At 41.7% G+C, this 25,919-nt stretch overlaps 1 protein-coding gene across 3 annotated transcripts; it reads right to left on the minus strand.

Annotated features, from left to right (window-relative positions):
- Positions 1-267: 267 nt before the first annotated feature.
- Positions 268-25,216, minus strand: LOC109471582 (protein bicaudal D homolog 2-like). Of its 3 annotated transcripts, none has more exons than XM_019770935.1 (11): positions 24,831-25,216; positions 13,320-13,469; positions 12,746-12,937; positions 12,085-12,219; positions 9,388-9,681; positions 8,983-9,099; positions 8,503-8,673; positions 7,834-7,923; positions 5,807-6,009; positions 4,594-5,473; positions 268-2,584 (listed from the first exon to the last, which is right to left on the minus strand). In XM_019770935.1, exons 1-11 carry the CDS (start codon positions 25,044-25,046, stop codon positions 2,531-2,533), a joined length of 2,502 nt encoding a protein of 833 aa, XP_019626494.1. In that variant the 5' UTR covers positions 25,047-25,216; the 3' UTR covers positions 268-2,530. The 3 variants fall into 3 exon arrangements, with proteins under 3 accessions (XP_019626494.1, XP_019626508.1, XP_019626501.1); XM_019770949.1 differs by having other exon boundaries at positions 1,292-1,599; positions 24,831-25,212; XM_019770942.1 differs by lacking the exons at positions 268-2,584; positions 7,834-7,923 and having other exon boundaries at positions 3,564-5,473; positions 24,831-25,213.
- Positions 25,217-25,919: the final 703 nt, after the last annotated feature.

Here is a 25,919-nt window from a genome sequence, read left to right on the forward strand (position 1 = left end):
GTATACTGGAGTAAACCATAAACATTAACATATAGAATATATTGAATAGTATCTCGTAATTATTATTGCAATCTGAACTCTAACAGAAGACAAACACCACTATGGTGGCTGCTCCCATTTAAAAACCATGCCAACAAAATAATCCACGTATGTCCACTTACCTGTCCAAGCCTTGCTAGCCAAGCATTTAGTACTTCACTTTCTTTAAAAATAGTATGACATTAGATGTTAGAATAAGAATACAACACAATGGCTATTGACTTAGAATACATTCATAATCACCAGTCTGGCAATACACCACCACTCGCAATACTGTATCCTTACTATTACTAAAGACATTTCATACAGACTATTGCCTACCCTGATAACCATGACAGGTTATATCACTCGTTACCCCTTCACAACATCTTTGTCTTCTGTAAACACCATCATTACCAGTGTCTTCTGTGGCAACACTGTGCAATGATGGACATAGTCTACATAAAATATACTGGCATGCAGTCTACCATGCATGCTACACTGGTAAATATCAGATACAGTAATACCCTATTCACTGAATTGCATCTTATATCAATTTTTTCCACTAAAAGATACCCAAAATAATAGAGACTGGTACACATTACCAATGCGCCTTGTACTGTACTTTGTTATACGATGTAACATGGAAGATCTAGATATAATACACACAGCACAAAGAATGCCGTCTCTACCAAATGGACAGACCAATACATAACCCTAAGCTTTTAAGCTCTTGTAACTGCTTATCATGAAGAATAAGCATGTGCTCACTCTTCTGTCAGTGTCAGCAGTATTCAAAGCAGAATAAACATTCATAGGAGACTAGCATGTTACATAGTTGCTGTAGTATGAACAATAAATAACTGCAACATATTACTGCATAATTTTTGCAAGAAGTGTTGTACTTTACATAAATAAATATTGGCTCATCAATGGACATTTCGATATTGTAAGCAATGCATATATTGAATAATGTAAATTGCTAATTTCGTTAAAAATAATACAAAACATAGATTGCCGTGAATATATATAAACGTATGTGTAAAAATAAGAATACAAGCTTTGAAAGAAAATAATCAATTCATTTACAAGTTAATTGGTGGGATCCAGATTTGTTCGGCTCGAATAGTGCAAGCTGTTTTACTAGATTGATCAGATACACAAAAGTTACAATACATTTCAGTATCATTAACCATTACCTAGCCAAACTAGCCATACAATAAAAGGTAATATACAAGCACGCTCTCAAAAACATGCTGTCCATACATGTGTCTTTCACACTATCACATACTTACACTGGAATGTGAATATGACTTATTCTAAAGCCTACTCAGACTGTCCATTAGTATGTTACGATACATGAACAAACTCACTATTATGGTTAAGAGTTTATACAGTAATACAATACCACCAAAATGTTAGTTAGAGTCAAGATACATGTATTCAATGCTTTAGTACTTTCCCTTGCCCCCCTCCCACTCGGAAGAAACCATCATAGATGAGGGGGAGACCAGCAGGTGGATGGATCCACTGGGCCCATGCACATGCAAAGATGGCTGCAGACATGCATGACTTCTAACACTGTGGAAAAGAAGAAAATCATAGAAAGAAACCACAGTTAAACAAGAGCCGATATACCTGCAAAATGGAATAATGTAGTACCAAAGGAATGCAAAGACAGCTTTGTCCAAATGTAGTGAGAAGAACTGAAGGGAAGAAATGACTGTAGAATGTTGCTGAACTTAGAGAAGACTTTAAATTGAGTAAAAACAAATTGCATAAAAAAGTTGCGAACCAAAATTGCACATTACATTGTTATGCTTCATTGGGAATGACTTGAATCCACCATCTTGCATAGATGCACAACATGCATATTAATCACCTCAAATTGAGGGCCATTCTAGCAGCTAAGGTATATGTTTTGAATCCTCATCAAAACATGCAGTGTTCACAGTGAAATACTTGGCAATATGGCATCAGAAGTTACAATATACATCAAGTATTTGTATGGCAAACATGTACGGGAATAGGAATTCTTTCCACCACACACTAAGGGAGCACTGTGTTAGTACATGATGCTGATCAAGCAGGTCATATAACAGAGTTACTTTGATTGCACCTATAGTGATGACAATACCACAAGCTAGCTAAAGGTTTTACTTCAAGGAGCTTGCTGTTGTAAGTTTGTAGAAACTTCTTCCTTCTTCGGGGTATCCAAGAACACTTTTGTCATCATTGATACACTGATTTCTGAATACCAGAAATTCTTCATTTTGTTGTGTTGCACAGTGCACAGTCATGGCTGTGTCCTCAATCTGTATGTACCCTGATGCTGTGACAGGTAACATGGTGCTAACATCTAGCAGTACTGAGAACACATGTCAATGTGCAACACTGCCGCTAACTCCTTTCTATTTGTTCCTCCTGGTGGGTCAGGCCTCCTCCCCTAGCTTTGGCACAGTAGCGCTAGAGAGAGAGAGTTCTCCTATATATGCAGCATGGGGCTTGTGCTTCAGGTTTTGTCTCTGTGGCGCCTGGCGCGGGGCTCGGACTCCCTGCGGTGGCTCTGAAACCAGGCAAGTCTTAGTTCTCACTTTAAGACAAGACCAGGGAGTTGACACTTGCATATAACCAAAGTCGGTGAGTTGACAGTTTGTTGGTTGGTGGTGTTGGAACAAAGTTATGTCCAAGACAAGTACCATCAAAGATGAGCTTTCATGCTAACAAAGACGTTACGTTAAGAATAGAGCTACAAATTCTTACTGTATGCTTCAGATATGCCGTAAGTAGAAATGCTAGTCAGAATGTGTTATTGTCCAGGTATTGTGAGCTTCACATATTGTCATTGCAAGCAGCAAAGGGGGCAACGTACATCAAATGAGCTGTTAATTCAAATTGTCATGCTTACATCATGTCAGTGACACCAAAGTCTCTTTTTCAACACCAGCAGAGGGTTAAAGATTGTCAGAGTGTAACAAGTTTGACAGAAGATGCATGTACTTGGCAGGGTACATTCATTGATAGCTGAAGTGCTTGAGTACAATGCCATCAATATCATACCTCTACATACATACCACTTCAACAGCCATGGCTGTTCAGAGGCTTTACCAGTAAGTCTCCACTTCACAACTGAGGCATGCCTGTGACATGCTACATATAACTACCTTGTCCATGCTGACACAAGACTGAAGACAGAGAAGTGGACAGGTTACATGTTTGTGCACAGACTGTATGTCGATGTCGTAAGGAATGTGGGGACAAGGTACAGGATCAGACCAATGGCCCAAAATATGGCTGCTTTCAAGTTCCTTGCAACTCAAGTTTTAGGGTTTACAGAGACAGATATATTTTACTCAAATGATGAGGCCAATCTCATACCTTGTCCTTCACTTCCCCTTGCATGCTGACAGATATTGACATTGTCGGGTATATTGAATGAATGCTGGATAGTACATTGTCATAGCAGCTCCTTTCCAAGATTGCACCCAAGTTGGATCAATGTCCGGTACATCGTTTCTGTTTGCAATACTGTATTGAGATTCACATATTCATTGTATACAATTTTTTACACTTCTTTTCAAGCATTTCAAATTGACCTTGAAACCAGATGTTTTACCAATCAACTTTGAGGTCAACTTGATCCATTGGGAAGAAGGCCATGTTTTAAGAACAGATCATCAGGTACAAAAGGTTTGCTTAACCTTCTCCCTGCTGCTTAACCCTGAAACCCATACAAATCTGGTACGGAAAGAGTCACCTCAGCAGGAAGATGGTTAACTTTCACAGATAAATGTACAGTAACAGGAAAGGTGAATCAGATGATGATGCACAGTGAAAAGGCATTCTAATGGCTTCTACTACCCTGAGAGACCATACATGAACAAGGTAGAATGTGTCCGTGGATGGGCTGTCCCCCTATCAAAAAAGGTGTGACAATCTAATTGCAAAAGCTGTTTCCTATAGATGGCTATCGTATTTCACCTTGTTGCATGTTTGGCATTTTCAAACTTTTTGTTGTTATTTTTACATGTCAACTTTCTTTTGGTGTTGGCCAGGAGGAAGATAGGCAGACACTCACTAGCTCACCCTGACATGGCCCCTATCTGTCACACAGTTCACACTGGGGGCAAGGGGGTCAGTGTGATTTTCCCTTTCTCTGAAGGCTAATACCCTGGGGTACACGTATTAGTAATTCCCATAGTACAGAGCTGATTGCCTCTGCATGCACAATCTCAGTCCTGCCACCAGCAGGCCACACTGAGGTTCAGGGAACAAACTTTGCAAGCAAGTTGCAAGTCGAGATTACTCGAGATTACCTCAGCATCCCACCCTCCGTCTAGCCCCGAGCAGCTATTCGCACAGTGAACCTACACACGTGCCACTGCTGTTGCTACCTCCATGCTAAGAGTAAGAGCACAGAACAGTGGAGAGGACTGTTTAGTGATTTGTGGCTCCTCCTGGCCGATATGTAGCCCCTCCAAAGTGGTGAGAACCCCCTAACCCCCCTGCCCCTGCCCCACCGTCGCGGTGGTGGTCTCTATGCCTCATGGAGGGTTGCCTGCCCCTCGGACTTACTTTGGTAGTGGTGCCACCGTATCGTGACGACATCCGCATGGAACTGGACCTCTTGACGCGATTGCTCTGCTCCCTGTCGAACTCCAGGTCCTCCAGTCTCTGCGTCAGCGCCAGTTTCTGCTGTATGGCCATGCGAAGGAGGGAGTTGAGTGTCTTCTTCTCGTCCTCTGCCGCCGCCAGCTGCCTCTGCATCTCGTCCAGCTGGCTCACGTACTCGTCACAGCGACTCGCAAACATTGCTCGCAAGGAAGAGAAAGTGGCCGCATCTTCCTTGAGGGCCTTGAGTTCCTGACGAAGCTTCATCATGGTCTCGTGGACCATGGACTTCTCTGACTCGTATTTGCTCTTGAGGTTGGCTAGCGCCACCTCAGCAGTCTGTTTGTTGGCCTTCAGCACCGTGCGTAGCGTGGCAATCTGTTCGCGTTTCGCGCTGAGGAGGGATTTCAGCTTCAGCACTTGTTCCTGCAGCTCGGCCTTGTCCATCGCATCCGAGGAATCCACTGGCGACCGCTGGCGCGCAACCTCTACCATGTGGTCAATTGCACGCTTGAGGTGCCTAATCTGGTCCCTGACGGTTTGCAGCAAGTTGTAGCATGTGGTGGGGTCTCCCTTGACCTCCCCATTCTGTGCGGCGGCCCCTTCAGCGGGTCCTGTTTCGGAGGTGGGGCTCTCGGGGCTGGACGGAGGGGAGTCTGTGCCTTTTCTGTGTTGCGCTGCGTCGGGTGTGCTGAGGCTGGAAGGCCGGATCTCTGCCATGCTGTTCCTGCGGGCCAGCGTGGGGCTGGTCTGCCTGCCGTGACCGTTACGGGATGAGAGGATGGGCATCGACCCCGCTCTCAACCTGTGACCGTGACTTTTCCTGTCCTTCTTCATACTGTTCCTGTAGGACAAATGGGTTAAAAAAATTATGTCAGTCCTAAGAAATGTTGTCAGTCCTAAGTCCAGAGAAATAAATGTGTACAAACAAGTGCATACGATCACTCTCAACATTTTCCCTCTACCTTCCTCCCTTGCACCCTTGGCAGCTCTAGGCTATTCTAATGTTGTGTGGGGTTCTACTGTATGTCATATTGTGTTGAGAACAGCCTACCTTCTGGCACCCTTGGCAGTTCTGAGCTATTCTAATCTTGTCTGTGTGTGTGTGTGTGTGGGGGGGATATAGAGGACAATTCTACTGTAATATGGGGGTCATATTGTGTTGAGAACAGCCTACCTTCTGGCACCCTTGGCAGTCCTCATGTGATCCAGCATGATCCTGCTGGGCGTCTCACCGTTCACCATGCAGATGTGGTGGTACAGCTGGGCGAGCTCCTCGCTCACCGTCACCAGCTCATCCTGCGTCATGTTGATGCTGCTCTGGCCCTCGTTCGCCAGCTCGCTCGTCGAACACAGCCTGTCCTCCAACTGTCGGATGGTCTGTTTGGTACAGAAGCAACTGTCAGATTTGTCAGGATTTCAGGACTGTTGCTAAATAGTAACTGGAGTTAGCATGCATCTATGCCAGTCTGTGGGATGGTTGGGGACTCATCCATATGAAATGCAGCCACTTGAATCACCTAATCTCCAAGCAGGTGCATCAGCGAGTCTTGTTTGGTGGGTCTTTTGTGACATATTCTGCATTTCTACAAACAGAAAAAAGTGAAATGGCAGGGACTAAAGGAGAGAGATGTAAAAATGCAAAAAATGTCACAAATGACTCACAAAACAAACCGACTGATACGTCTGCTTGGAGATAGGACTCACCGTTTACAGTAGAACCTCAGTTATCAGACAGCTTTTGTATCATTGTACTCTTTTTTTATCCAGATAACCAGGATTTGGGGTAGACAGGTTGTTGCTTACAAGCTAGTGATGATTAAAGAAATTAAAGCTAGCATTTGTTGATTAGATAATCTCTCTGTAACATCAATGGATTAACTATGTCAGTGACCAAAGTCCACCACCTAATTGTCTCCTCGTTTTACAATCAATTCTGCACACATGTTTGCAAAACCAAGCATTATGTAGTTTAATCGTCCAACCAATCAAAATGGTAGAAAATTATACATGTATTTATATAATTCAGGTAGTTTAGGACAGTCCTTGAAAATCGCAAGGAACCATGCTGAATTGTAAAGCATGAGTAAGAAAGGAGAATAAGAACAAGACAAATAGTACTGAAAGTATTTCTTTGTTCCCTCAATCTACCAGACTACATGTACCTTACAAGAGGCAAAGTGGAATTTTCTGTCTTCCAGATAAGTTGAGGACTTAGGATGTACTGGATTCCAATAATCGAGGTTTCACTGTACTTGTAAACTCACTTATTTGCAAGGAATGTTCACAAAAATTTACCATTTCTCCAACATGATCTCTCTCAAAGAGGAACAATGAGCATCATGCCATTTGACCACAGATATCCAAATCACATGTGCTAGGTAACAAACTGAGGGAAAAAAAGAGGAAAAACCTTATTTTACTGAGCATGTGATGCATTGTGTGTATGCAGTACATTCTGCTTGACAAGAGGAGAAACCAAATGCACGGTAGCCCAACAGCTTTCCTTCTCATGGTAAGACAGGGAAAGGCTCAACAGTAAACAATAGGTACAGGCAAGGGCAGGGCAGGTAGACCTTGTTCATAACACTGCACGTCACAGAAAAGGGTCCAAATTTGGTAGGGCCAGCAGGATCTGACATCTCTCTGCTTTGACATTAACAGCAGTGGATGAGTACAGTGAGTGGTTAGGAAAGCTTGACGTTTTTAGATGCCAAAGTCTTCTGTGGATGCAAGACAAAAATTATCATGGCAGGAATGGATATGTTGTAGCCCACATTCAAAGCTCAGGCTGCCTTGCTTATATGTTACCAGTATAACTTTTTAAAAAGTTGATAGCAAGGTTAACGCATTCATGGAAAAGGTCGAGCAAGAAGCCAGATTGTAAGTGTACAAGGTGCTGAAAGACATGTACTTGTATGTACATATGGAAAGCAACATTGACCAGCAAAGCTTTGACCATGGCCCTGTTGTCACAGTTTAGCTGTGGGCAAATATTCAGCCACATGGATTGATGTTATTGCAGTGAGGAATCAACATTCTCTTTACCATAGCAAGGCTCAGCTTTTCTACCTGTGGTGCAAGGGCTGTGTGGAAGCAGCGGCAGTGATACTAACAAAAACGTTTACATAAGCCAAGTTACTGGATGAAAAAGCTCTTTAATGTTCAAAGCATCTTCCATGACAGCTAATTAACGGTCCTGACCTGTAATCTGTCAAGCAATTGTCTGTGGAGTTGAGAGACTTGAGCCTCCAACCCATGAATGACGGATGCGGACTGCCTCAAACCCCACTCCTGATAAAGGACGAGAGAGAAACCCCTCAAGGAAACTTTACAGACCAGTTTGATGTCCTTACTCCTGCCTTATTAATTTGTAGGCTTTTTTCTTGTGGCATTGGGACTGTTGTTGGCATCTGTATTTAAATCTCTTTGGTTTTTGTACTTAACAAACAGGGAAATAAGGTCCAAAATGCTGACTACAACTTCTCTGAGGTCGTGCAGCAGTTCAATACGAAGAAAATATAGTAGTGGCAGAGCTTGCAAGCAGTGCATTTGTCACCAAAAAGTGCAAGTTATATATCATAACACATAGAAATGACTAAGGAGAGTGCACTGTGCTGTGTCCAGTATTGTGACACGTGTAGTAAAGATATATGCAGTGCAGAGTTGCATCTCAGTTGAACTGTAGACAACAACTATTACGGAAAGCATTATGGCAATAGTGCATGTACTTAGATGTGTATATGCTGGTAAAAGCAAGTATTCCTACAGCAGAGACTGTTCTCAGTTTGTTGAAGTTTGTTCTCAGTAGACATTATGAACCAGTACACTACATGTATTACCGTCAAAGAAAAATGAAGAGGGAACCTTTACCTGTCTTGCTTCAATGTTCCTCTTGTTCAGAGCAGACATCTGAGCTTGCATCTCGCTGAACCTGGACTTGTTTCTCCTGTCTTCGTCTTCCTGACTCTCCTGAAACATCTTCAGCTCCGACTCTAGGGTCCTCAATTTCGCCTGCAACATTTCTTTGCTCTCGTGGTCAACCTGCATGGATGTAGAGGGACAACAATAAGCAATGTACATAAACTAAGTACTATAGAATACAAGTTTAAAAGACTGCGTAGCATCCTCAATTTCACCTGCAATATTTCTTTGCTCTCACTCATCCCTTGCAGATGTGGAGGGACAACTGTATCATTCAACAAAACAGATTGGCAGGAACAATTCAGCACTAGTATATAAGTGTTGACATGCTACTTATTTGTATGTTTTATGCTTACTCTTTCTCTTCATCTACATAGCACAAAATAACCTAACAAACTATCAACATACAGTAGGTAGTTAGTGGCTAACCTTCTTCTTGGTGCCTTCGATCTCCGCAGTCATCTCAGACATCTTTAAGTCCTGCTCGGACAGTTTCTGCTGAGACTCCTGCAAAGTCTTCATCAGGGCCGCCTTCTCCATCTCAACCTGCAGCAGTTTGTACATCAATGAGTCATTGGCTACCATTTCTATTGCAGCTACTTACCAGTTGTGTAAAACCGAATCAAGAATGCGTTTGTGTACATGCATAGTACTTCTATGAGTATGAATATCCATGAAACTGGGACAGTCAGTGAAAAATTGTGCACCCTTGTCAGTCTCAACTGTGACTGTGAAACAAATCTTGTGTTACTGACATACGTATATAAATTGGTTGGAAAAGATCTGGTTGCTCTAAGAAGCTGGACAATCTTTGTCTTGAACTGTCTGCCACACCTGCTTCAACTGCTGCTTCAGCTTCTGGATTTCCGACATGTGAAGTTCGCTGAGGAGGTCGGAGACGAGGCTCGGCCCTGGCTTGGCACCGTTGGTCTCCTCGTGGCCGCTGTCCCGGCTGCCCGCAGCGGCGGCGGCAGCGGCCTTGTCGTTGTCGTAGGTGAGATTGAGGGCACCGAGAGTGTCGTGACTCCAGCTGGAGAAGGAGTCGATGCTCATGAGGGAGTTGAGCTCGCGTCGCAGGCTCAGCTTCTGCTCCCGCTCCTCCTTCAGGGTGGTCAGGGCTTCTTCAAGCTGTGGAAGAATGGAAATACAAGGAGTTACCTCCTGTGGAACATTTTGTCATAAACACTTCAAAGCCTTGTACTGTGTTTGTGAGTGCAGGGAAGGCCATGGGACAGGATGTCAAGGGGAAGAACAAGAAACAACACAAAACAAGATGGCTTTCATACTTCTTTTTCTTCTACAACTATGGATATTTTAGATTCTGTTCTGAACATGCAAGTGTAAATTTGAAAGGACTACATATGTGAGGTGGTGTTGCATACAAAATCCTAGGAAAGAGACTCTTTTCTCACCACTGCTGACCTTGTAGTACCTACTTGGTTGTCCATACAACATAAAGATACTGGAGAGAAAGGTCCTATGCAGCCATGCAAAGTACTGTGCCCACCAACTTTCAGCCAGCAGTAAGCAAGACACAAGCAACACAACACTTGTTGTTTGAAGCTCAGTGTGTGAAGCTTGTGTGTTATGCCGAAGGGCCGTTTAACCTGTTTTCTATTCTAATACAGACATAGATATAAGGAAGCAAACATGCTGCCTTAGAGTTAAGCTCCGCATTTGCAGGCCTCACCAGCAAAGTGTAGATCTGCCTTCAGCATGCCACGGTGCAACTGCAAAGCATTTTTATTGTCCACGGAAGGAAGGAAGGAAGAAAAAGCGAAGTTTCCCTGCTAGTGGGAAGACAGGCTCCACCCACCTTCGGCAAAACCTCACCGTCCCAAAGAGAGCATGCATGGAATGAGCGATGGAAGAATTCGGGAGTGGTTGTTGACCCAAGTAGGTGACAAAGACAGACAGCTTCCAAGATTAACTCTTGCTGTGCACCACCAACAAGTTTGTAATATGGACAATCAGTCTACGAACTGTAAATACTTCCCAGGTAAACTACAGCTACAAAGTGCACATGTGGCAGATCTTTCTTCGAAATCTTCCACAAATCACAGTTTAGCTTTTCACAATTTTCTTTGGTTTGTAAATTTACATGCCTTTCAGTTTAGCAGTTGTTTTTATGTGAGCGCTTGAGCCACAATTGCATGTGGCATACAGTTGAATTTTGAGCATGAGAGCTGTCAATTGTCACCAAAAAGAGTCAATGTGGAGGAGCATGATTGTTCATCTCCACAGGTTAGTACTACTAGTAACTACAATGTAACATACAAGTCCTGTCAACCCCAACATACACACAAAACAGACACGACAGTAAGAGAGGTAAGACTAACTATCATTAACTTGGGTGATTCTAAGAGCAGTGAGGAAGGATAGCATGAGGGTGAACGGGGCACAGCCCCACATGAAGGGACAGAATTAAAGATGTGTAATTATGTCAATCAAGCTGAAAGCTACTTCATGCAGAGGATCCTAAAATGAGCCTGCATGTTTAGATTAGAGAAGCTGCATCGTCAAATGGCTTTACACAGCAAAATGCAAGGCTGCACAACTTGCACAAAACAACAAAAATGTGTGCTGGTATCAGCTTCAAGCTTACAAAATTTGCCACTGGACAAAAAGCCACACTGGTTGTGCTTTGCAAGCAACATCAGGAGTAGGCCAGTAGGGAAGGATTTCTTAAAACAAAACTTTTAACAAATGATTGTAATCAGTTGGGATGAGGAGCACACACACTGTCAGAGCTCAAAATACTTGTTTTTGTTACCTGCAATGTTGCAATTTGTGAAAATTGTACCGCAATTTAGAAAATCTGCAAATAACCAAGCTGTAGTCTCTGTTTCAAATGCAATCTCTTGCTGCCAGGGGCTGACTTGGAGTTTCATTTAGTCAGGCCACTCAAGCCATTGTTACTTCCTCACTACAACCTTGCAGGTTGCAGGTAAGCATTTTGAGCCCTGACTGTACAGGGCCACAGCAACTGAAGGAGCCAAATGGAAAACTCCCGTTCTACATACATTTGCAGGTGGGCTGCCAGCTGCATGGAGGATTCCCTGTTTATGTGGAATCCAGGCGCCAAACGGGACAGAAACACAGAACATGCACAGTTACTGCCACAACTAAGGATTTGCTTGGGGAAGGGAGGAACTCTTTAACAATGGGAAGAAGGGGCTAAAGGCACTTTGAAAAAAGTGAAAAAATGTCAAGCAACTACTTCCCTTTACATCACTGTCAGTACATACAAGTTAGCAGTACTGTTTTAGTGAAATGGTAGGGTCTCTTTCTAACAGTGTTAGTCTAGTGGACAGTGACAATCTAGTGGACATTCCACAAGGCAACTTGCAGTTATGGTTCACAGATGATTTTAGGTCTAGCCTGTGCATTGATAGGGCCTTGTTAGCTCCCAAAGCAGATTGTGCAGATGACATTTTGTGATGCTGTTAATTTTTGGCAGCATCTAGACTGCTCTCTGCAGAGCCTGCTGTGGAGGATAGGTCCTGTGTTGTGAGCAGACCGCCCAGTTACCTGCTTCTCTGCGATCTGCTTCAGCTTCATGGCCTCCTCCATCTGGCTGTTGAGCAGCTCCGTCTCCTCCATCAGCCGCTTGTTCTCGTGTTTCAGCGCCTCATACTCAACCTGCGAGGACTTCAGCAACGACACCTGCAACAAACATACAGAAACACTGAGTGATGGATACTACAAGGGGGAAACAAGAATTTACTACAAAAAGCCACTTGTGGCATTGAGACCGGAAGCAAACAACACCAATCAGATATTTTGCAGAAGAGAGGAGTAATAGCACAACACAGCTGAAGTGAAAGTATCATGATTTGTCTATGTGTGAGTAACCCTGCCTCTGGACCTATAGGTTGAGGATTCAAGTCTTGGTTTTTGTCTTAAACAGTGGCTAGGGTTACAGACATTTAGAAGGAGCATTAGCCCAGATATCTAGTGTTTTGAATAAAGACATACATTGAATATAATACAGATCCTGCCATATTTACCGATGTGTTTGAAGGGTAGGGGAAAGCCTTGTTTGGAGTGCATCTATTCTCAGTCTGTTTAACTGTCCTACTTACAAGTATAGTAAGGGTGCTGGGCCTGTAAGTATAAGGGTGCTGTGCCCGGTAACCCATCTTGCCTTCAGTATGAACCTATGATGGCCAGCCTATGGTTTGTAACTTACCTGTTTCTGTAGTGAGATGTTTTCGTCCTCCAGCTCCCCGTAGTCCTGCATGAGCCGCGCCTCCCGGAACTTGTACTCCTTGATCTCGTCACGCAGACCTTTCCTCTGCTTCTCCAGCGTCTCGATGGCCTGGCAGTACTCATGGTTCAGCCCTCCCAGTCGCTCGTTCTCCGACTGAACGTTACTCAGGACCTGCACAAAATACAAGTTTAACAACTCTTTGTAAAGATTTAGGCAACTACATTGACTCTTTTAGTAAAATGGCCTTGACTAACACTGTTTAGGTTACATATCAGGAAATTGAAAAAGCACAATGTGCTTTTAAGTGTGTTGGGTTCTTTAACACGGTTCTTTAACACTGATGAAAGCCCTGCCAGCTTGGGTTGACAGTTATAGCTTACTAGCTTTTATCTGAACATAAAAGAACCCAGCGGAGTCTCATGCCTTCTCTCCCAACATCTGATCAATGATAAAATCAGTTTGATTAGCATCAATGAGCCTCCTCTATATATCTTACAGCTCAAGTATTACATGCATACACACTACTAAGATGCATATGTATAACTAAACCCACCTGTTTGGCATGTTTGAGGTCCTCCTCCAGGTCAGCTATCCTGGTGATGAGGTCAGCCTCCCTGGTGGCTGTTTCCTTCAGCAGAGTCTCCTCCCGATCCTCCCCATCCTGGGACACCTTCTTGTGGGTCTGGTGCACCTTTCCCAGAGTCTGCAACATACAGAACTACACATCAGCAAAGGTACAGCAGAACAACAAAACATTGTATCATCTTCCAATTTACTCTATCATATGGTAGCAGTCTCTAGCTTGTAATGATTAGCATGGATACATACAGCAATACTACAATACTACAGTGTATCTTAATGATGTGTATGTGACTTCCGCACATATTGTAGCTACTGCCTTAGTCAGTTAGTGCAATATCCTTGTACACAAGGGTATAGAACTATGGCAGCAAACACACTCAATCTCTTTCCCATTTCATCCCTCACTGCTTTTGACAGCAAATGTTTTATGGCCATCTACCGTACGTTGTCATGACCGAGGGAGAGCCAGGTAGCTATTTTCATTTATTGGCATGAATAATAAACAAGGACAGGGCAGGCTGCAGTAAAATCTAATCAGAAGAGAGGCAGGAGAGGGAATCTAATTGAGGGGGAAAATCAGTCAGACTCATTCGACAAATGTCAGGATAAATCTTATTGCAGCACACGGCCACTGAACAAGGGTGAAGTAGCAAGACCTTTTAGCAAATATGGTACACATTATGGAACATCGAAATCAGTTTTTTGGGGAGGAGGCAGAACCTCAAAGTCTTTCCACTTACAAGTCCTTCATCTTATTTATGATCACAAGATTGGACTGTAATTACATACATACAAATCATTGTGAACATTTATATATATCTCCAAGTTTTATAACTCTTTGTCTCTTTCTATTATTTCTCTATTATTCTACAGAGCCCAGCCCTGCATGGACATGTTGTTTCCAATACCCATCTAGGTCAACGAATTCTAGGACATGTTGGTGAAACTAATCTTGATGAATTGTTGATTAGATGGGTTTTTGCCTACCCCCAAACCGCGTAGATTGGGAACTACAGTGTTGAGGAGGTAACAGATGGATGGACAGATACAGTGTGACAGGTTAATGTAATCTCTAGAGCTGACCATGTGGTGCGTGGAAATTAAAGTACCTTTCTACTGGGTACAGCATATGTGTATGTGTTCTACTCAAACTGCGAACTGGGTCAGATGCTTATATGAAGCACTTAATATTGATAACTTAATGTTGCTAGTTTGCTACCAGGTTATAGAGATGGATTAAAACTTTAGTTGGCAGTAACACAATGTCAAATTGTCGTAATACTTCTAATATGATAAGAGAAACAGCAGTTGTCGGTACTTCTTCATTATAGCTTAGACTATATCATTTTTACATATTAGCCCTATAGATCTTGATGTTTTCTAGTGGTAACATTGGCATGGTTAGCTAGGTTGAATGCACATTTTAGGAATATATTAGGAAAGATGGAGCTTGGAAGGAGTAATTTCTACTTGAACAACGTGATGTATGGATTGGCTGGCAAGCAAATCATTTTCCAACATAAAAAAACTCATGTTTCTCTGAAACAACTGTCACAGTCATGAGTGTCAGTCTGTGGTGTCGCATTTTGTGAAATAATGTCCCATGCACCAAATAGTACAGTTACAGACTGTACTTCTACTTCTTTCCGTCCTATTACCTGTGTCTGTAATTTCCTTCCATCTATCCAGGATCCTCTCCAGTTGAAAAGTCAATTTGTTAAAGACCCAATGCCCCATCTCCTATTGGATGATGCATGATTGGAGGGCAATCTTGGATCGTGACAGCAGGTGGCCCATTTTCCTAACAGCATGAACCTTCATAAGTATATCATGATCAATACCTAACAGGCCAAAGCCAAGGCAAGGTGTGACCTATTTTAGCTGATTTACAACAAAGTCATTTCTTATTCATGTCATTATGATTGGCTGTTGTGTGCTTGGCAAATTGGATCTTCTGTTGTGGTCATGAAAGTTTAGTGTACAGAAAATTGCCAAGCATCTTAGGCTTCTTAGCATTCAAATTTATGACATCATCCAGAAATGACTTCTCTTGAAGAATTTTGACATTTGTGTGACTGAAGGTTCTCATAATTTTGCCTTTACATATCTTAATATTTAATCGTGGCACCCTATTCAATGGTATCCACCCTACTCCCTTCTTGTTCCTTCTACCTTCGTACATGCTTTTAAAATGGGGTACATGCTGCAACCCTGACTACAAATTGCTTTCAGTACTACTCAAACTCCACATGGCTGATGCTTCTGTACACATTTCTCCCAGTGAGGAGATTACTCTGGACACATGCCATGAGGTCTAGATGGGGCTGGGCTAACAGACTACAAAACATCCCCACACACATCAGGGCCAATCTCAACACTGGGGAGCATTCTGACCATGCCACTTGGCAGGGCTGGGTGTTAGAGCATTGATCATTTGATTGTGGGCAATTTCAAACGTTTATGTGCAATTGTGATAAATACTTCTTAGCAATCATCTTGATATTACAGGACATTCAGGACATGATGTATTCTTTAATACATGTACGATACTCCAATGTCTTCCAATCAATGAATCTTGCACATTTCTCCAACCTGTTTTTTCAAGTATTCTGCACATAGTAAGTAATGACAAGAACATTGCAAGACAATCTTGTAAGATGCTATGTCTCCTTAGATTGATACATAGATGTATCAAGTTATATCTTAAAAATAGTATTTCAAGTATCTTGGTTATTTCCGGCTTTAGCCGAGACACGATACCTAATACTGCTGCAGGGCACTGCAACTGAGAAAACATCCAAGTCATTTAGAGAAGCATCCATGTAAGCCGATGGCCCTTTAGGTATCACAGGAACTTTCTGAATGGAAGCCTTCCATAAATGAACAGTAGGCATAGAACTGGGGTGAAGATAAATGTTGTACTATTTTGTACTGCATATAAAAGGAAATGTCTTGTTTTGAAGCTGATGTCTTGTAACTGGTGTTTCCACACATGTGAAATTGGTACGAGACTAACGAGAGCCATGTAAGACATACCTTTCCTTTTTACTTTAACCCTTGACCAGTACTCAGCATGTGAGGTATTTTATTATCATTCCACTGTGATATACGATATCCTTCCCTAGTGATACCAACAGTACATATGATTTTATCATCAATGATCACAAAGATGAACAATATAAAAAAATCATAATGACACAGTCATATTTTATGTATCATGAATTGGAAATATTCATTTCACCAACTTCTCAATTAAATGATTATACAAGAAGTCTAAATGATGGATAAAATTAAAGGCAAGTCTAAGGTCGTGGGAATAGGTAACTTTTCAAAAGGTTTTTCAAAATCTATTACATGTACCTCCTTCTCTACAATGATCAACAATTTAGAGACCTAGATTGATTTTTCTGCCCAATATCGTTCAATGTATGAAAAATTAGCTCAGCCCTCTGAAAATACCCAGTAAGGACTTCTGAATAAATTTCAGTATCCATCTACATGTAGACATCATTAGCTGTTGTTACTTCACACATGGATTATTATAAGGCTTTCATACATCAAACAGCTAGACATGAACTTGGATTGAGCACCCGGCAAATGGTGCTCCATTTTCTTCTTCTTGAAATCAAGGTCATAAAGCATACGACATATTCATGGCACCATAATAAATGCCTTATATATAGGAAATCAATACAAAGACGGGCTGCAAAGATACCAGCCCTAAAAATCAATTGTAATCTGTTCAAAGCTCCTGCCCTGGGGAATCAATTCTGGGAGAGTTGGAGAAAATTTGAGATAAGATCATTTCATATGAAATTATACAACTGCTGTGTGCCATTAGATACAGTATGTATATAACGTTATATATATATATAGTATACAGCTTGTGATAGGAGAAAAAATAAACATTAACAGTAAAAGTGGCTATTTCCTTTCTAAAAAAAGTTAAAAAAAAGAATTTTTATTAAGTAGTATACTCTTCCTATATTAAGGTTAAAATCAAGGTGGATGCTTTTTCAAGGACATACACATGTAACAGTAGTACAGTCAGCATTATAAACTCATCAGCTCATCTTCCAGTTTCACTACAACACGATTATTACAGTCGGAATTTGCCAAAAAAATTCCTCAAATTCTATTTGTAGCATCTTAACTATGGCCCGATTCACACGATGAAAAATAAAAGTGTCGGGCGTCGTTCGACGCGAGCGCGCGCCAAGTCGCCTACGACACTTTCCCGTTTACACACAGGGACCGCAGCTCCCGCTTCGCGGCGCAGTTGTGGCGGGCTGTGGCGGTCTGCGTCGCGCTGTGTCACATGTGGTGAACCCAAAAGGTTCCGTTTTGCTCTGAATTCTGTCACAGTTCTACAGCCCGATCAAACAGCGCGTTTCAGCGCTGGTCCAGTTAGATCTGTTGACTTCTGCCATGCTCAGCAAACAAGCAGTAATGCTTTATATAATAGCAAACAATCCGTACAAAATAATCCGAACAAACAACTAACAACAAGTAGAAATTGATACAGAAGTGGAATGAATACATACAAACAGAGAAGCGTGGCGTGGGTTTCAGGCTAGCGCGGGAATGAAGAAATTTGACCTTCTGTGATGCGGAAATGGGCTGCGCGAGCTGCGCGCGACGCAGGTCTGTTTACATGATGTTTTTCCTCGCCGCAGACTTCCCGCTGTGTGCCGCGACGCACTTGTGGCACCTCCTGAAGGTGCCACAGAAAAAACGACACAAGGCGCCGCGCGGCGGTGGCGGGCCTGTTTATACGATTGAAAAATGTGTCGTACAGCTTGCGCGCGCGCGCGTCGAACGACGCCCGACACATAAAAACGACGCACGTGTGAATCGGGCCTTATGTCTACAGGACCACCCTGTTGGTAGGCTGGCCTCTTCAAATCCCTGTTGTGCCTGGAGCTAGAAATATAAAAACTCTGCCCTGACAAAATCAATGAACCGACAGTGTCATTGTTCCAACTGAGTATTGCTGATTTTCACAATTTTTGATAACATTCCAGTGATGGTTAAGACCAGTGCCCTTTCCAACATTTTACAGGATATGACATAATGTAAACGCCAGGAACAAGGTCATCAGTTCTCTGCCATTGCTGGCATTATCAATTTGCTTCAATTTTTCATCTATTTTATTTCTGTTATTCTACGTTTCTGGGAATCTTGCCAAGACATTTCTGACGTCAAGGACTTTTTCAAGCTGACAGTGTCACTAAAATTCCAGTTGTGTGTAGCAATTCTTTTATTTGTGCCAAGTTCATATATCATTATCAGTTCTTGGAAAAAATCCCAATATACATATCGCATCATATAATTATAAATGGTTTGATAATATAATGCCAGGACAGGACCAGATTTATCTAGTCTTTTTTGTACATTTGGACTTGGAGGAATCTTATGTTTCAAGATACATGATGGTTTTCTTTTCGGTCTCAAAAATTTGGCGTAGAATATCATAATTTTTTCTGAGTGGCCAGCTTTCCTGGCAGTCCTCTAGTCCTAGTCAGAAGAGTCTTGACTCCACCAGTCAGAACACTTTTGTATTGTCTAGTGTCTACCTCAACATCTGCTTGGAGATGTTTTTGACAATAGAAAAAACAGATTTAGCTTGAAGGAAGTGATCTCAAGGTCCGGAAGTCCTGAACTCTCCCTTCCTGGTTCCCGTCTGTCTAGAGATCCTGATGAGGAAGCAGGATATGATATCTAATTTTTTTTAGTTACAAGAGCTTTTATGTTGTGGCATATCTCATCCTTCCACCCTTGCCCTTGTAGTTGCAATCAGGCCTGCATCATCAAGATAATGTGTGGCAACATAAGAACAATTCAGATGGATACTTACACTGTGTACTCCAATGGCGACAGTGACATACCCCCTACATCATAATATTTGTAGACCTATTTTCAGGATTTAACGAATGCCTTGTTTTACAGTGAACTTATGATCGTAAAATGATAATGGTTTGCTTCCATATACCCAGTATAATGCTGACTTGTGGTAATATAATAACATATAAAACAGAAAAAATTACTTTCCACTGCCAAAGTTTATTGGACATGGCTATTCCATCTAACACCAGACACTAGTTAAGTTGTGAAGCCATGGAATTATGGACAATGGCTGTATCTGCAAGATGAAGCATTTCAGCTACATGTAACATAACGTAATGTTCAATTGGTGGCATGGCTAGGAGAAGTTTATGTCTAGAAGCAGCCAGTTAACAATTAACTAAAATGAACAAACACTTCAGTTGTACAAACATGAACAAACTGTGTGCTTGACGGGATCTTACTAATATGTTTACTTTTCTATTTTTGGTTGCTCACATCATTCAAAAAACCCTTACACTCTACTCTTGTTTGTTATCATAAATCATATGCTTAATGTTTTCGAACATTTTAATTCTTCAGTATAACATACTAGGTTGGGAAATGATAGGCAAATACACAATGAATGCTGAAAATACCTTCAAGCTAATTAATCAATAATTTTAAAATAGACATGGACAACATTCATATGCACCTGAAGGGTGTACCATTACCAAGACCATTCATCAACCTTTCCCAAGCTAAAAATATATTTCAATACCAGTGGGACTTGTCCAGGCATGTCAGTACATGGACTGTTATAATTGTTTTGTTAATCAAGTCACCATAACCACCTATGGTAAACAAGACCCTTTCAATTTCACGATTTATTTTTCTCTTCCATTTGCATATGTCGATGTATATTTACATTATTACTATATAATGTACTGAGTATAGCTATAGGAACATGAAAAAAACAGCATGACAAAGATTGAATAAAAAGGAAAGACGTATAGAATATGGTGCTTAAAAATGTTAATTGCAAATACATTGTATCTACTAGTAATTAAGGGTTTACTTTAGCACTATACAGGTGTGTTGTGTAATACTGCTGGGGACTGGGAGTAAGGAGACCGACCACATTCCTGTGGTAAACAGGTATAAATACCTCACAGGCCACAGCAGAGCACACCTTCATGGGTCACGTTGCATGAATGTCACAAGGTCATAAGAGAGACACAGCAAGTTCAAAACAACAAAGGGCTGTTGAACGGATACTAGTACTCAGAAGGGCTGTGTCTACTGAATACTATAGTATGAGCATTGTCTAGGCAAGGAGCTATATGTTCAAAAGGATTCTCTTCTTGATTAGACTGTTAAATTTTGTGAAATTCTCTTTTTTTACAGGTCCAATTTTACCTGCACATAAGTCAAATTTCACATGGTTGACTGCCTAAATTTACCCACAGGACAGAGGTGGCTTCATGTTTCATTGTTCAAGGGCCTGCAGAAAGAATGAAATTTGAGCAAATGTCACAGTCTTTCAACAACCTCCCTGAAGGGTTGAAAAACATCCCTGGTGGCATGTGGCTGTCCTTGTTTTGCCAACTTGTAAGCATGACTGTGTTGACAAGAAACCAGATACTGGATACGCTGGACAGAACTTCGGCAAACAACTGGGCACAATAGCTGTCAATGGACGACTTCAGGCCAGCAGCAAGTTCAGGCAAAGCTCTGTTTGGTTCAACAAAAGCTGGCAGCTCGCATCAACACCTCCCTTTGGTTTTGTTCACCTTCCAAGGTTACACCTTAGCATTGAAACCCCCTCTAGTGCAGAACATTTCTTCTCATTCTCTGCAAGCTTGAAGCCATGCCCTCACTTGCCCTTTAAACAACAGACAGAAATGTAATAAAATCTTTCACAAAAACAGTACCACAGATGAATTGGATATTAGATATCTCTAATATAAATTTTTGTGCTACAAATCAATATATGAAAACAACAAATTATCTGGACCCACTTCCCTTTTTGCACTGTATACATAACATTCATTTCCATGTTCATTGCCTGACATGTGTTTATATATAACCCACATTTCCGCCTTACATAACGGCCTAGGTGACATACCAGCTAGTTTAATGTTTCCTGGCTTCCCCTCGACTTAAATTACATCAGCCCAGTGGTAGCAACAACTGGAACAGTCGTAAAACGAACCATCACTGCACCCGAGAAAGTCATGATATGCACACTGCAACACTCTTGCACAATGAATTTCAACATTTCCCTTTTTATTCTCACATTCATGTTTATATACAGATAACCCAAGTTTTCAACAGGGCCCTCTTAGTCTTACAGTCTTGGGGTGGCTAGATGCTTGCTCTGGGCTACTTACCACTTAGATGTAGCAAATGTATTGGAGTGGCAATAAAACTAACCACGATTACACCCAGGACACATACTGCCATGGTAATGGAAGCCTTCCAAGAACAACTTGGTGTCAAATCCTGCATTAGTCATTTGTGCATCACTCCCTCCCCAATCCTCCAAACTGACAGGTTGGAAAACTGATTTGCTACGCCACAGTCCAAGTACTTCCCATCAAACTGCACAGGATGGTGATATACATGTATCCTTCTGGGGTGCCTTGCCACAGCTGTCAAGAAAAACCATTCGTCTACATTACAGCAATTCCTCTATTCTGATACTGCCCAGTCTCCCATATGGACAACAGATCCAATCATTGGCTTCTTATGGAAGTCATCAGTGTATCAGTTTACTACTAGACTGCCAATAAAATGGACAACAGACTGTATCAAAGGGGCTGTGTGTTTGCTTTCACTGGACTGATGAAATATGACATTTTTATGGGATCTTAATAACAACTGTGTTCCACTCCAATAATGTAGTCAGCAAAATTTTTGTTCTGTAGCAAGATTTCTTTCCACACCGTTCACCAGTCAGAGTTCAGATCTGCATGTCTTGATAAAAGAAGCAATGAATAAATCATAACAGCTGCAATTCTGTAGCCTTCCTTTTTTGTAGTAGATTACACTGTTTAAAAATGGATATTTTCTCTTTTATTAGAACATAGCCAAACACCCTGAGACAGACACAAACTCCCCTGGAAGGCGGAGCTGTACTAAACACAGGTAAACTCGCTCCGCCCCTCCTTCAATTATCACATAGGCAGTAAATGGGAGCTGTTGTATTCATCACCCAGGATCATGGTAATTGCAATTAACACCACAATGGCCCATTTTTTAGACAAAGCAGGCTTCAAATTCCTTGCATTCAGAAAGACCAATTGTCGCCTTTCTTTCAATCCCTGGTGAGAGACAAATCTCCCCATTGTTAGTGATGAGAGTTTGCAGCAAACAGGGAGCGATTGGGATATCATGGCTTTTGATACGCAACTTGAAATGTGGTAATCTTCTATCTGATATATATAACTGTTAATATCAATTCTTTGAGATTTGACTATGCTTCTTTTGGCCATCTTTCCAGTGATGCAGCTTTTCACTAGTGGAGTTTTTGCCCTGTATGGCACAAGATGTGGCAAGCCCAATGTGAGCTGAAAAAGAGCACTAGCTAAGACAAACATCTGTCTGCATATTACACAAATGGAAGTCTGATGACAACTTAATATCAGCTGTCATGCCCTGTCAACAATAGACTTGGTTGTCTACATTCTATAAATCAATCCTTATTGGTATGAAATTATTTCATACCAATACAATTGCATCATACCATATGTTCACTTTTCCTCTGTAACTTAGTGTAAGGCTTACTCAGTTACTGGAAATCTCTAAATGCAACTGGGGAGGATGCATGGTTACTGCAAAATCCTGTTCAATGATACTTGAGAAGCTGAGTCTAACAGTTTTACCCTTTTCTTTAAACTGCTTTGCAAGAAAGGGAAAAGCGTCCTACATGAAATCTTGGTACTGTACTGTACAGGATAGAACTAGAAGGTTTGACAAAATGTTATGCCTTTGAAGTTTCCTCTCCACATAATTTCCCCCAAATCAGGTCAGAAACACTAAACAGTTATTGGATCAAAGGTCTAGGTCTTGCCCCCATGGAGGAAACTAGGTCAACTTCATTATACTGAAGTTCTCTTTTCCTTCAAGGCTGCCTTTCATTCAGCTCAATTTAACGAGCAGACTTCCTAGGTTAATACTTTAATCTGCTGTACACTATGGATACCCAGGCACACTGCTTTGGTATGGAAAGATATTGGTGAGGGAGACACTGACAACAAAAAAACATAAAGCTTATATAGGTCAAACAATAAACATACATTACCACTGGGTAATGAATACCTTAGTCAGACTAGACGGTCTTTGTTCACATTTTCAGGCGAGAAACTGGTTGGATAACTGTAGTGATGTGAAATAAACTAAAACAACTGAAGTAAAGCCAATGGGTTTTGAAAGTAGCTAACTGGTATTTCAAGTATGAGATCCATTCAAATCCTATTCAGGAGGTAACAGCAGCCTTTTGGGCATGTGAAGTGGGCTGCCTCTATTGTTTAGGGCGTGTACAAATAAGTTACTATTTTACCCAACTTGACAATCTGTTTTTCATTACATGCCCGCCAAAATTTGTATGAACAAAGTCAGAGCCCGCTTTTGGTGGCCACGTCAAGGGCAGCAAGGCTACGAGGAAAAGAGGAAGTTCCGGGCGGCATAGAAAACGTAGCTGTCTTCAGCTCTGAGTGAAAAGCGTCAAACATAGGGAAAAGTTGCTTATACTTAATCAGGATTGTTTGAAATGTTTAACCTTGAGTTAGAGGACAATTAGCCAGTTCAAGCCAGAAGTTGTTCTTGGCAAATCATAACATAACATAAGCATTTTTTAAACTAACAGAACTATTTCTAAAATTATGTTTGGATGGATTCTTGCAAACCTTGACCACTAAAAATGTGCGACCCCATAAGACATGACTCTAACATTCAATCTACACTTCGAGCCAAACTACCAGTATTTACTTGTTCAACAACACAGTCTAAAAATTACCGTCCCATAAATAGATTTCAGATGATCCTTGCACATGATTATCTACGTGTTTTCTCCGTTAAAACGTTCATTTCCTTGAACTTGACATTCGAAGGTCGTATTGAGGACAAAATTCTTTCAGGAATAATTGTTACCAGCAGATCTGATAATGTCAATTTTCAAGCACTTGAGTCTGCGCTTCGCGGCTGACATGCCCTGCTAATTCAATCATAGTAAAACGTCTCCCTTGCGATTTATGTGTTTTCTGTATCCAATGCTGCAGTTTTTGTCCTAATCCAATTTCTGAATCATAAAATCGTTCTGCAGTGCAGCGCGTAAAGGGGGGAGGGTGGCTGCCCGGTAATAACATTTTCGCATAGGAAAAATATTTCTCGAATTTGCATAAAAATGCGGGTCGCCAGCGTGGCAAAAGCTACAGAACTGACGTAATCTTAGCCATTAACAAGCCTGTACTCAGCTTTGCCTGGATAACAGAATGGATATCGGGATTGTAGGATTTTGTCAGATACGTCAGTTTGTGGGGAGGGCTGGTACGCGTCAGCCGTTCGGCGCATGGGTGCATCAAAGCGTCGTCTGACTTCCGCCCTTTACGATACACATATTTATGAACATTAAACCGTCACCACAGTTATTTCCTACCTCTTTGGCGAGATCCAGCTCCCTGTTGGTGACCTCGAACAGCGCCTCCAGTTCCTCATACTGCTGGAGGATGAGCTGTTTCTCCTCCAGCACTTGCAGTCCGTACTCCGCCGCTTGGATTTTCTCCTGACTCGTCTGCTCCAACTCCTGCCGCAGCCGGAGCACCTCGACCCGTAACCCCTCGACAGACGTCGGCAGGCCCTCCCCCCTCTCCATCTCCGCTACTTCTGAGCTAAAAATTCCCACATCAAAGCTAGCTAAACGGTAAAAAAGCGTCGTTCGTTTTGCCTGCAGCGGTCCGCAGACAGCAACTCCTCAGCCCCGCCATTTTTAATTTATGATAATGAATTCAAACGTTCGGGTTGGCCCTCATGACGTCATGTCAACACTGCTTCCTCCATCTATATCTCCAATGTATCAAATTTCAAAGCATTCTGAAAAGTCTGGATTTGCTTTTGTATGAACAGATTTATGCACAAAACTGGCTGATGCACCCTATGAATTATAGAATCAGTTTTGCTTAGAATAACAAGCATAGGTAACATTATGCCATGACAATGAAAACATATTGGATATGAGTCATCTTGAAAGACTTTTGATGATGATGGTTTCTACATAATGTATTGTAATGACTTTGGAATCAGTAAAAACCTTTCAATACTGTGATAGTCATGCTAAAAGGTAAGTCAAACAAAATTCCGTAAATCAAATAACATAATTGATACAATGTGGAAAATTTACTTTTTTTTGCCTGTCCAATTTTCTGTTCTGCTCCTCCCATAACATTACATGTAAATGTCTTTCGGTTCCTATTGTTTGGAATTTTTGATACCGGTATACATACTGATATTTTCCCTTGCCAAGGGCCTACACAGGCCTTAGCTCCAGGCTCTCCGGCTCCAGGCAACTTCCTGGGGGAAGTTGCCTTGGAACTGGTCTGTATACACCTTGGAGAGTCTGGCATCCAGGCTAAGGTGTGGTTCCTTGGTAAATGATTTCAATGAAATATTACAGGTCTCCCTTGACTGCCCAAGCACAACTGAACAGAGGCTGACCAAATCCTTAACATGACAGTGAGCTAACTTTTTG

Source organism: Branchiostoma belcheri, unplaced genomic scaffold (genome assembly GCF_001625305.1).
Source record: "Branchiostoma belcheri isolate BF01 breed outbred unplaced genomic scaffold, Haploidv18h27 scaffold10, whole genome shotgun sequence".
NCBI lineage: Eukaryota > Metazoa > Chordata > Leptocardii > Amphioxiformes > Branchiostomatidae > Branchiostoma > Branchiostoma belcheri.

Coding starts and splice junctions, on each gene's coding strand:
- LOC109471582 (XM_019770935.1), bottom strand. CDS start 25,046: ATGGAGAGGGGGGAGGGCCTGCCGACGTCTGTCGAGGGGTTACGGGTC. Junction 13,470..24,830: donor AGCTGGATCTCGCCAAAGAG/GTAGGAAATAAC, acceptor TGTATGTTGCAG/ACTCTGGGAAAGGTGCACCA. Junction 7,924..8,502: donor GGAACATTGAAGCAAGACAG/GTAAAGGTTCCC, acceptor GTCCTTTATCAG/GAGTGGGGTTTGAGGCAGTC.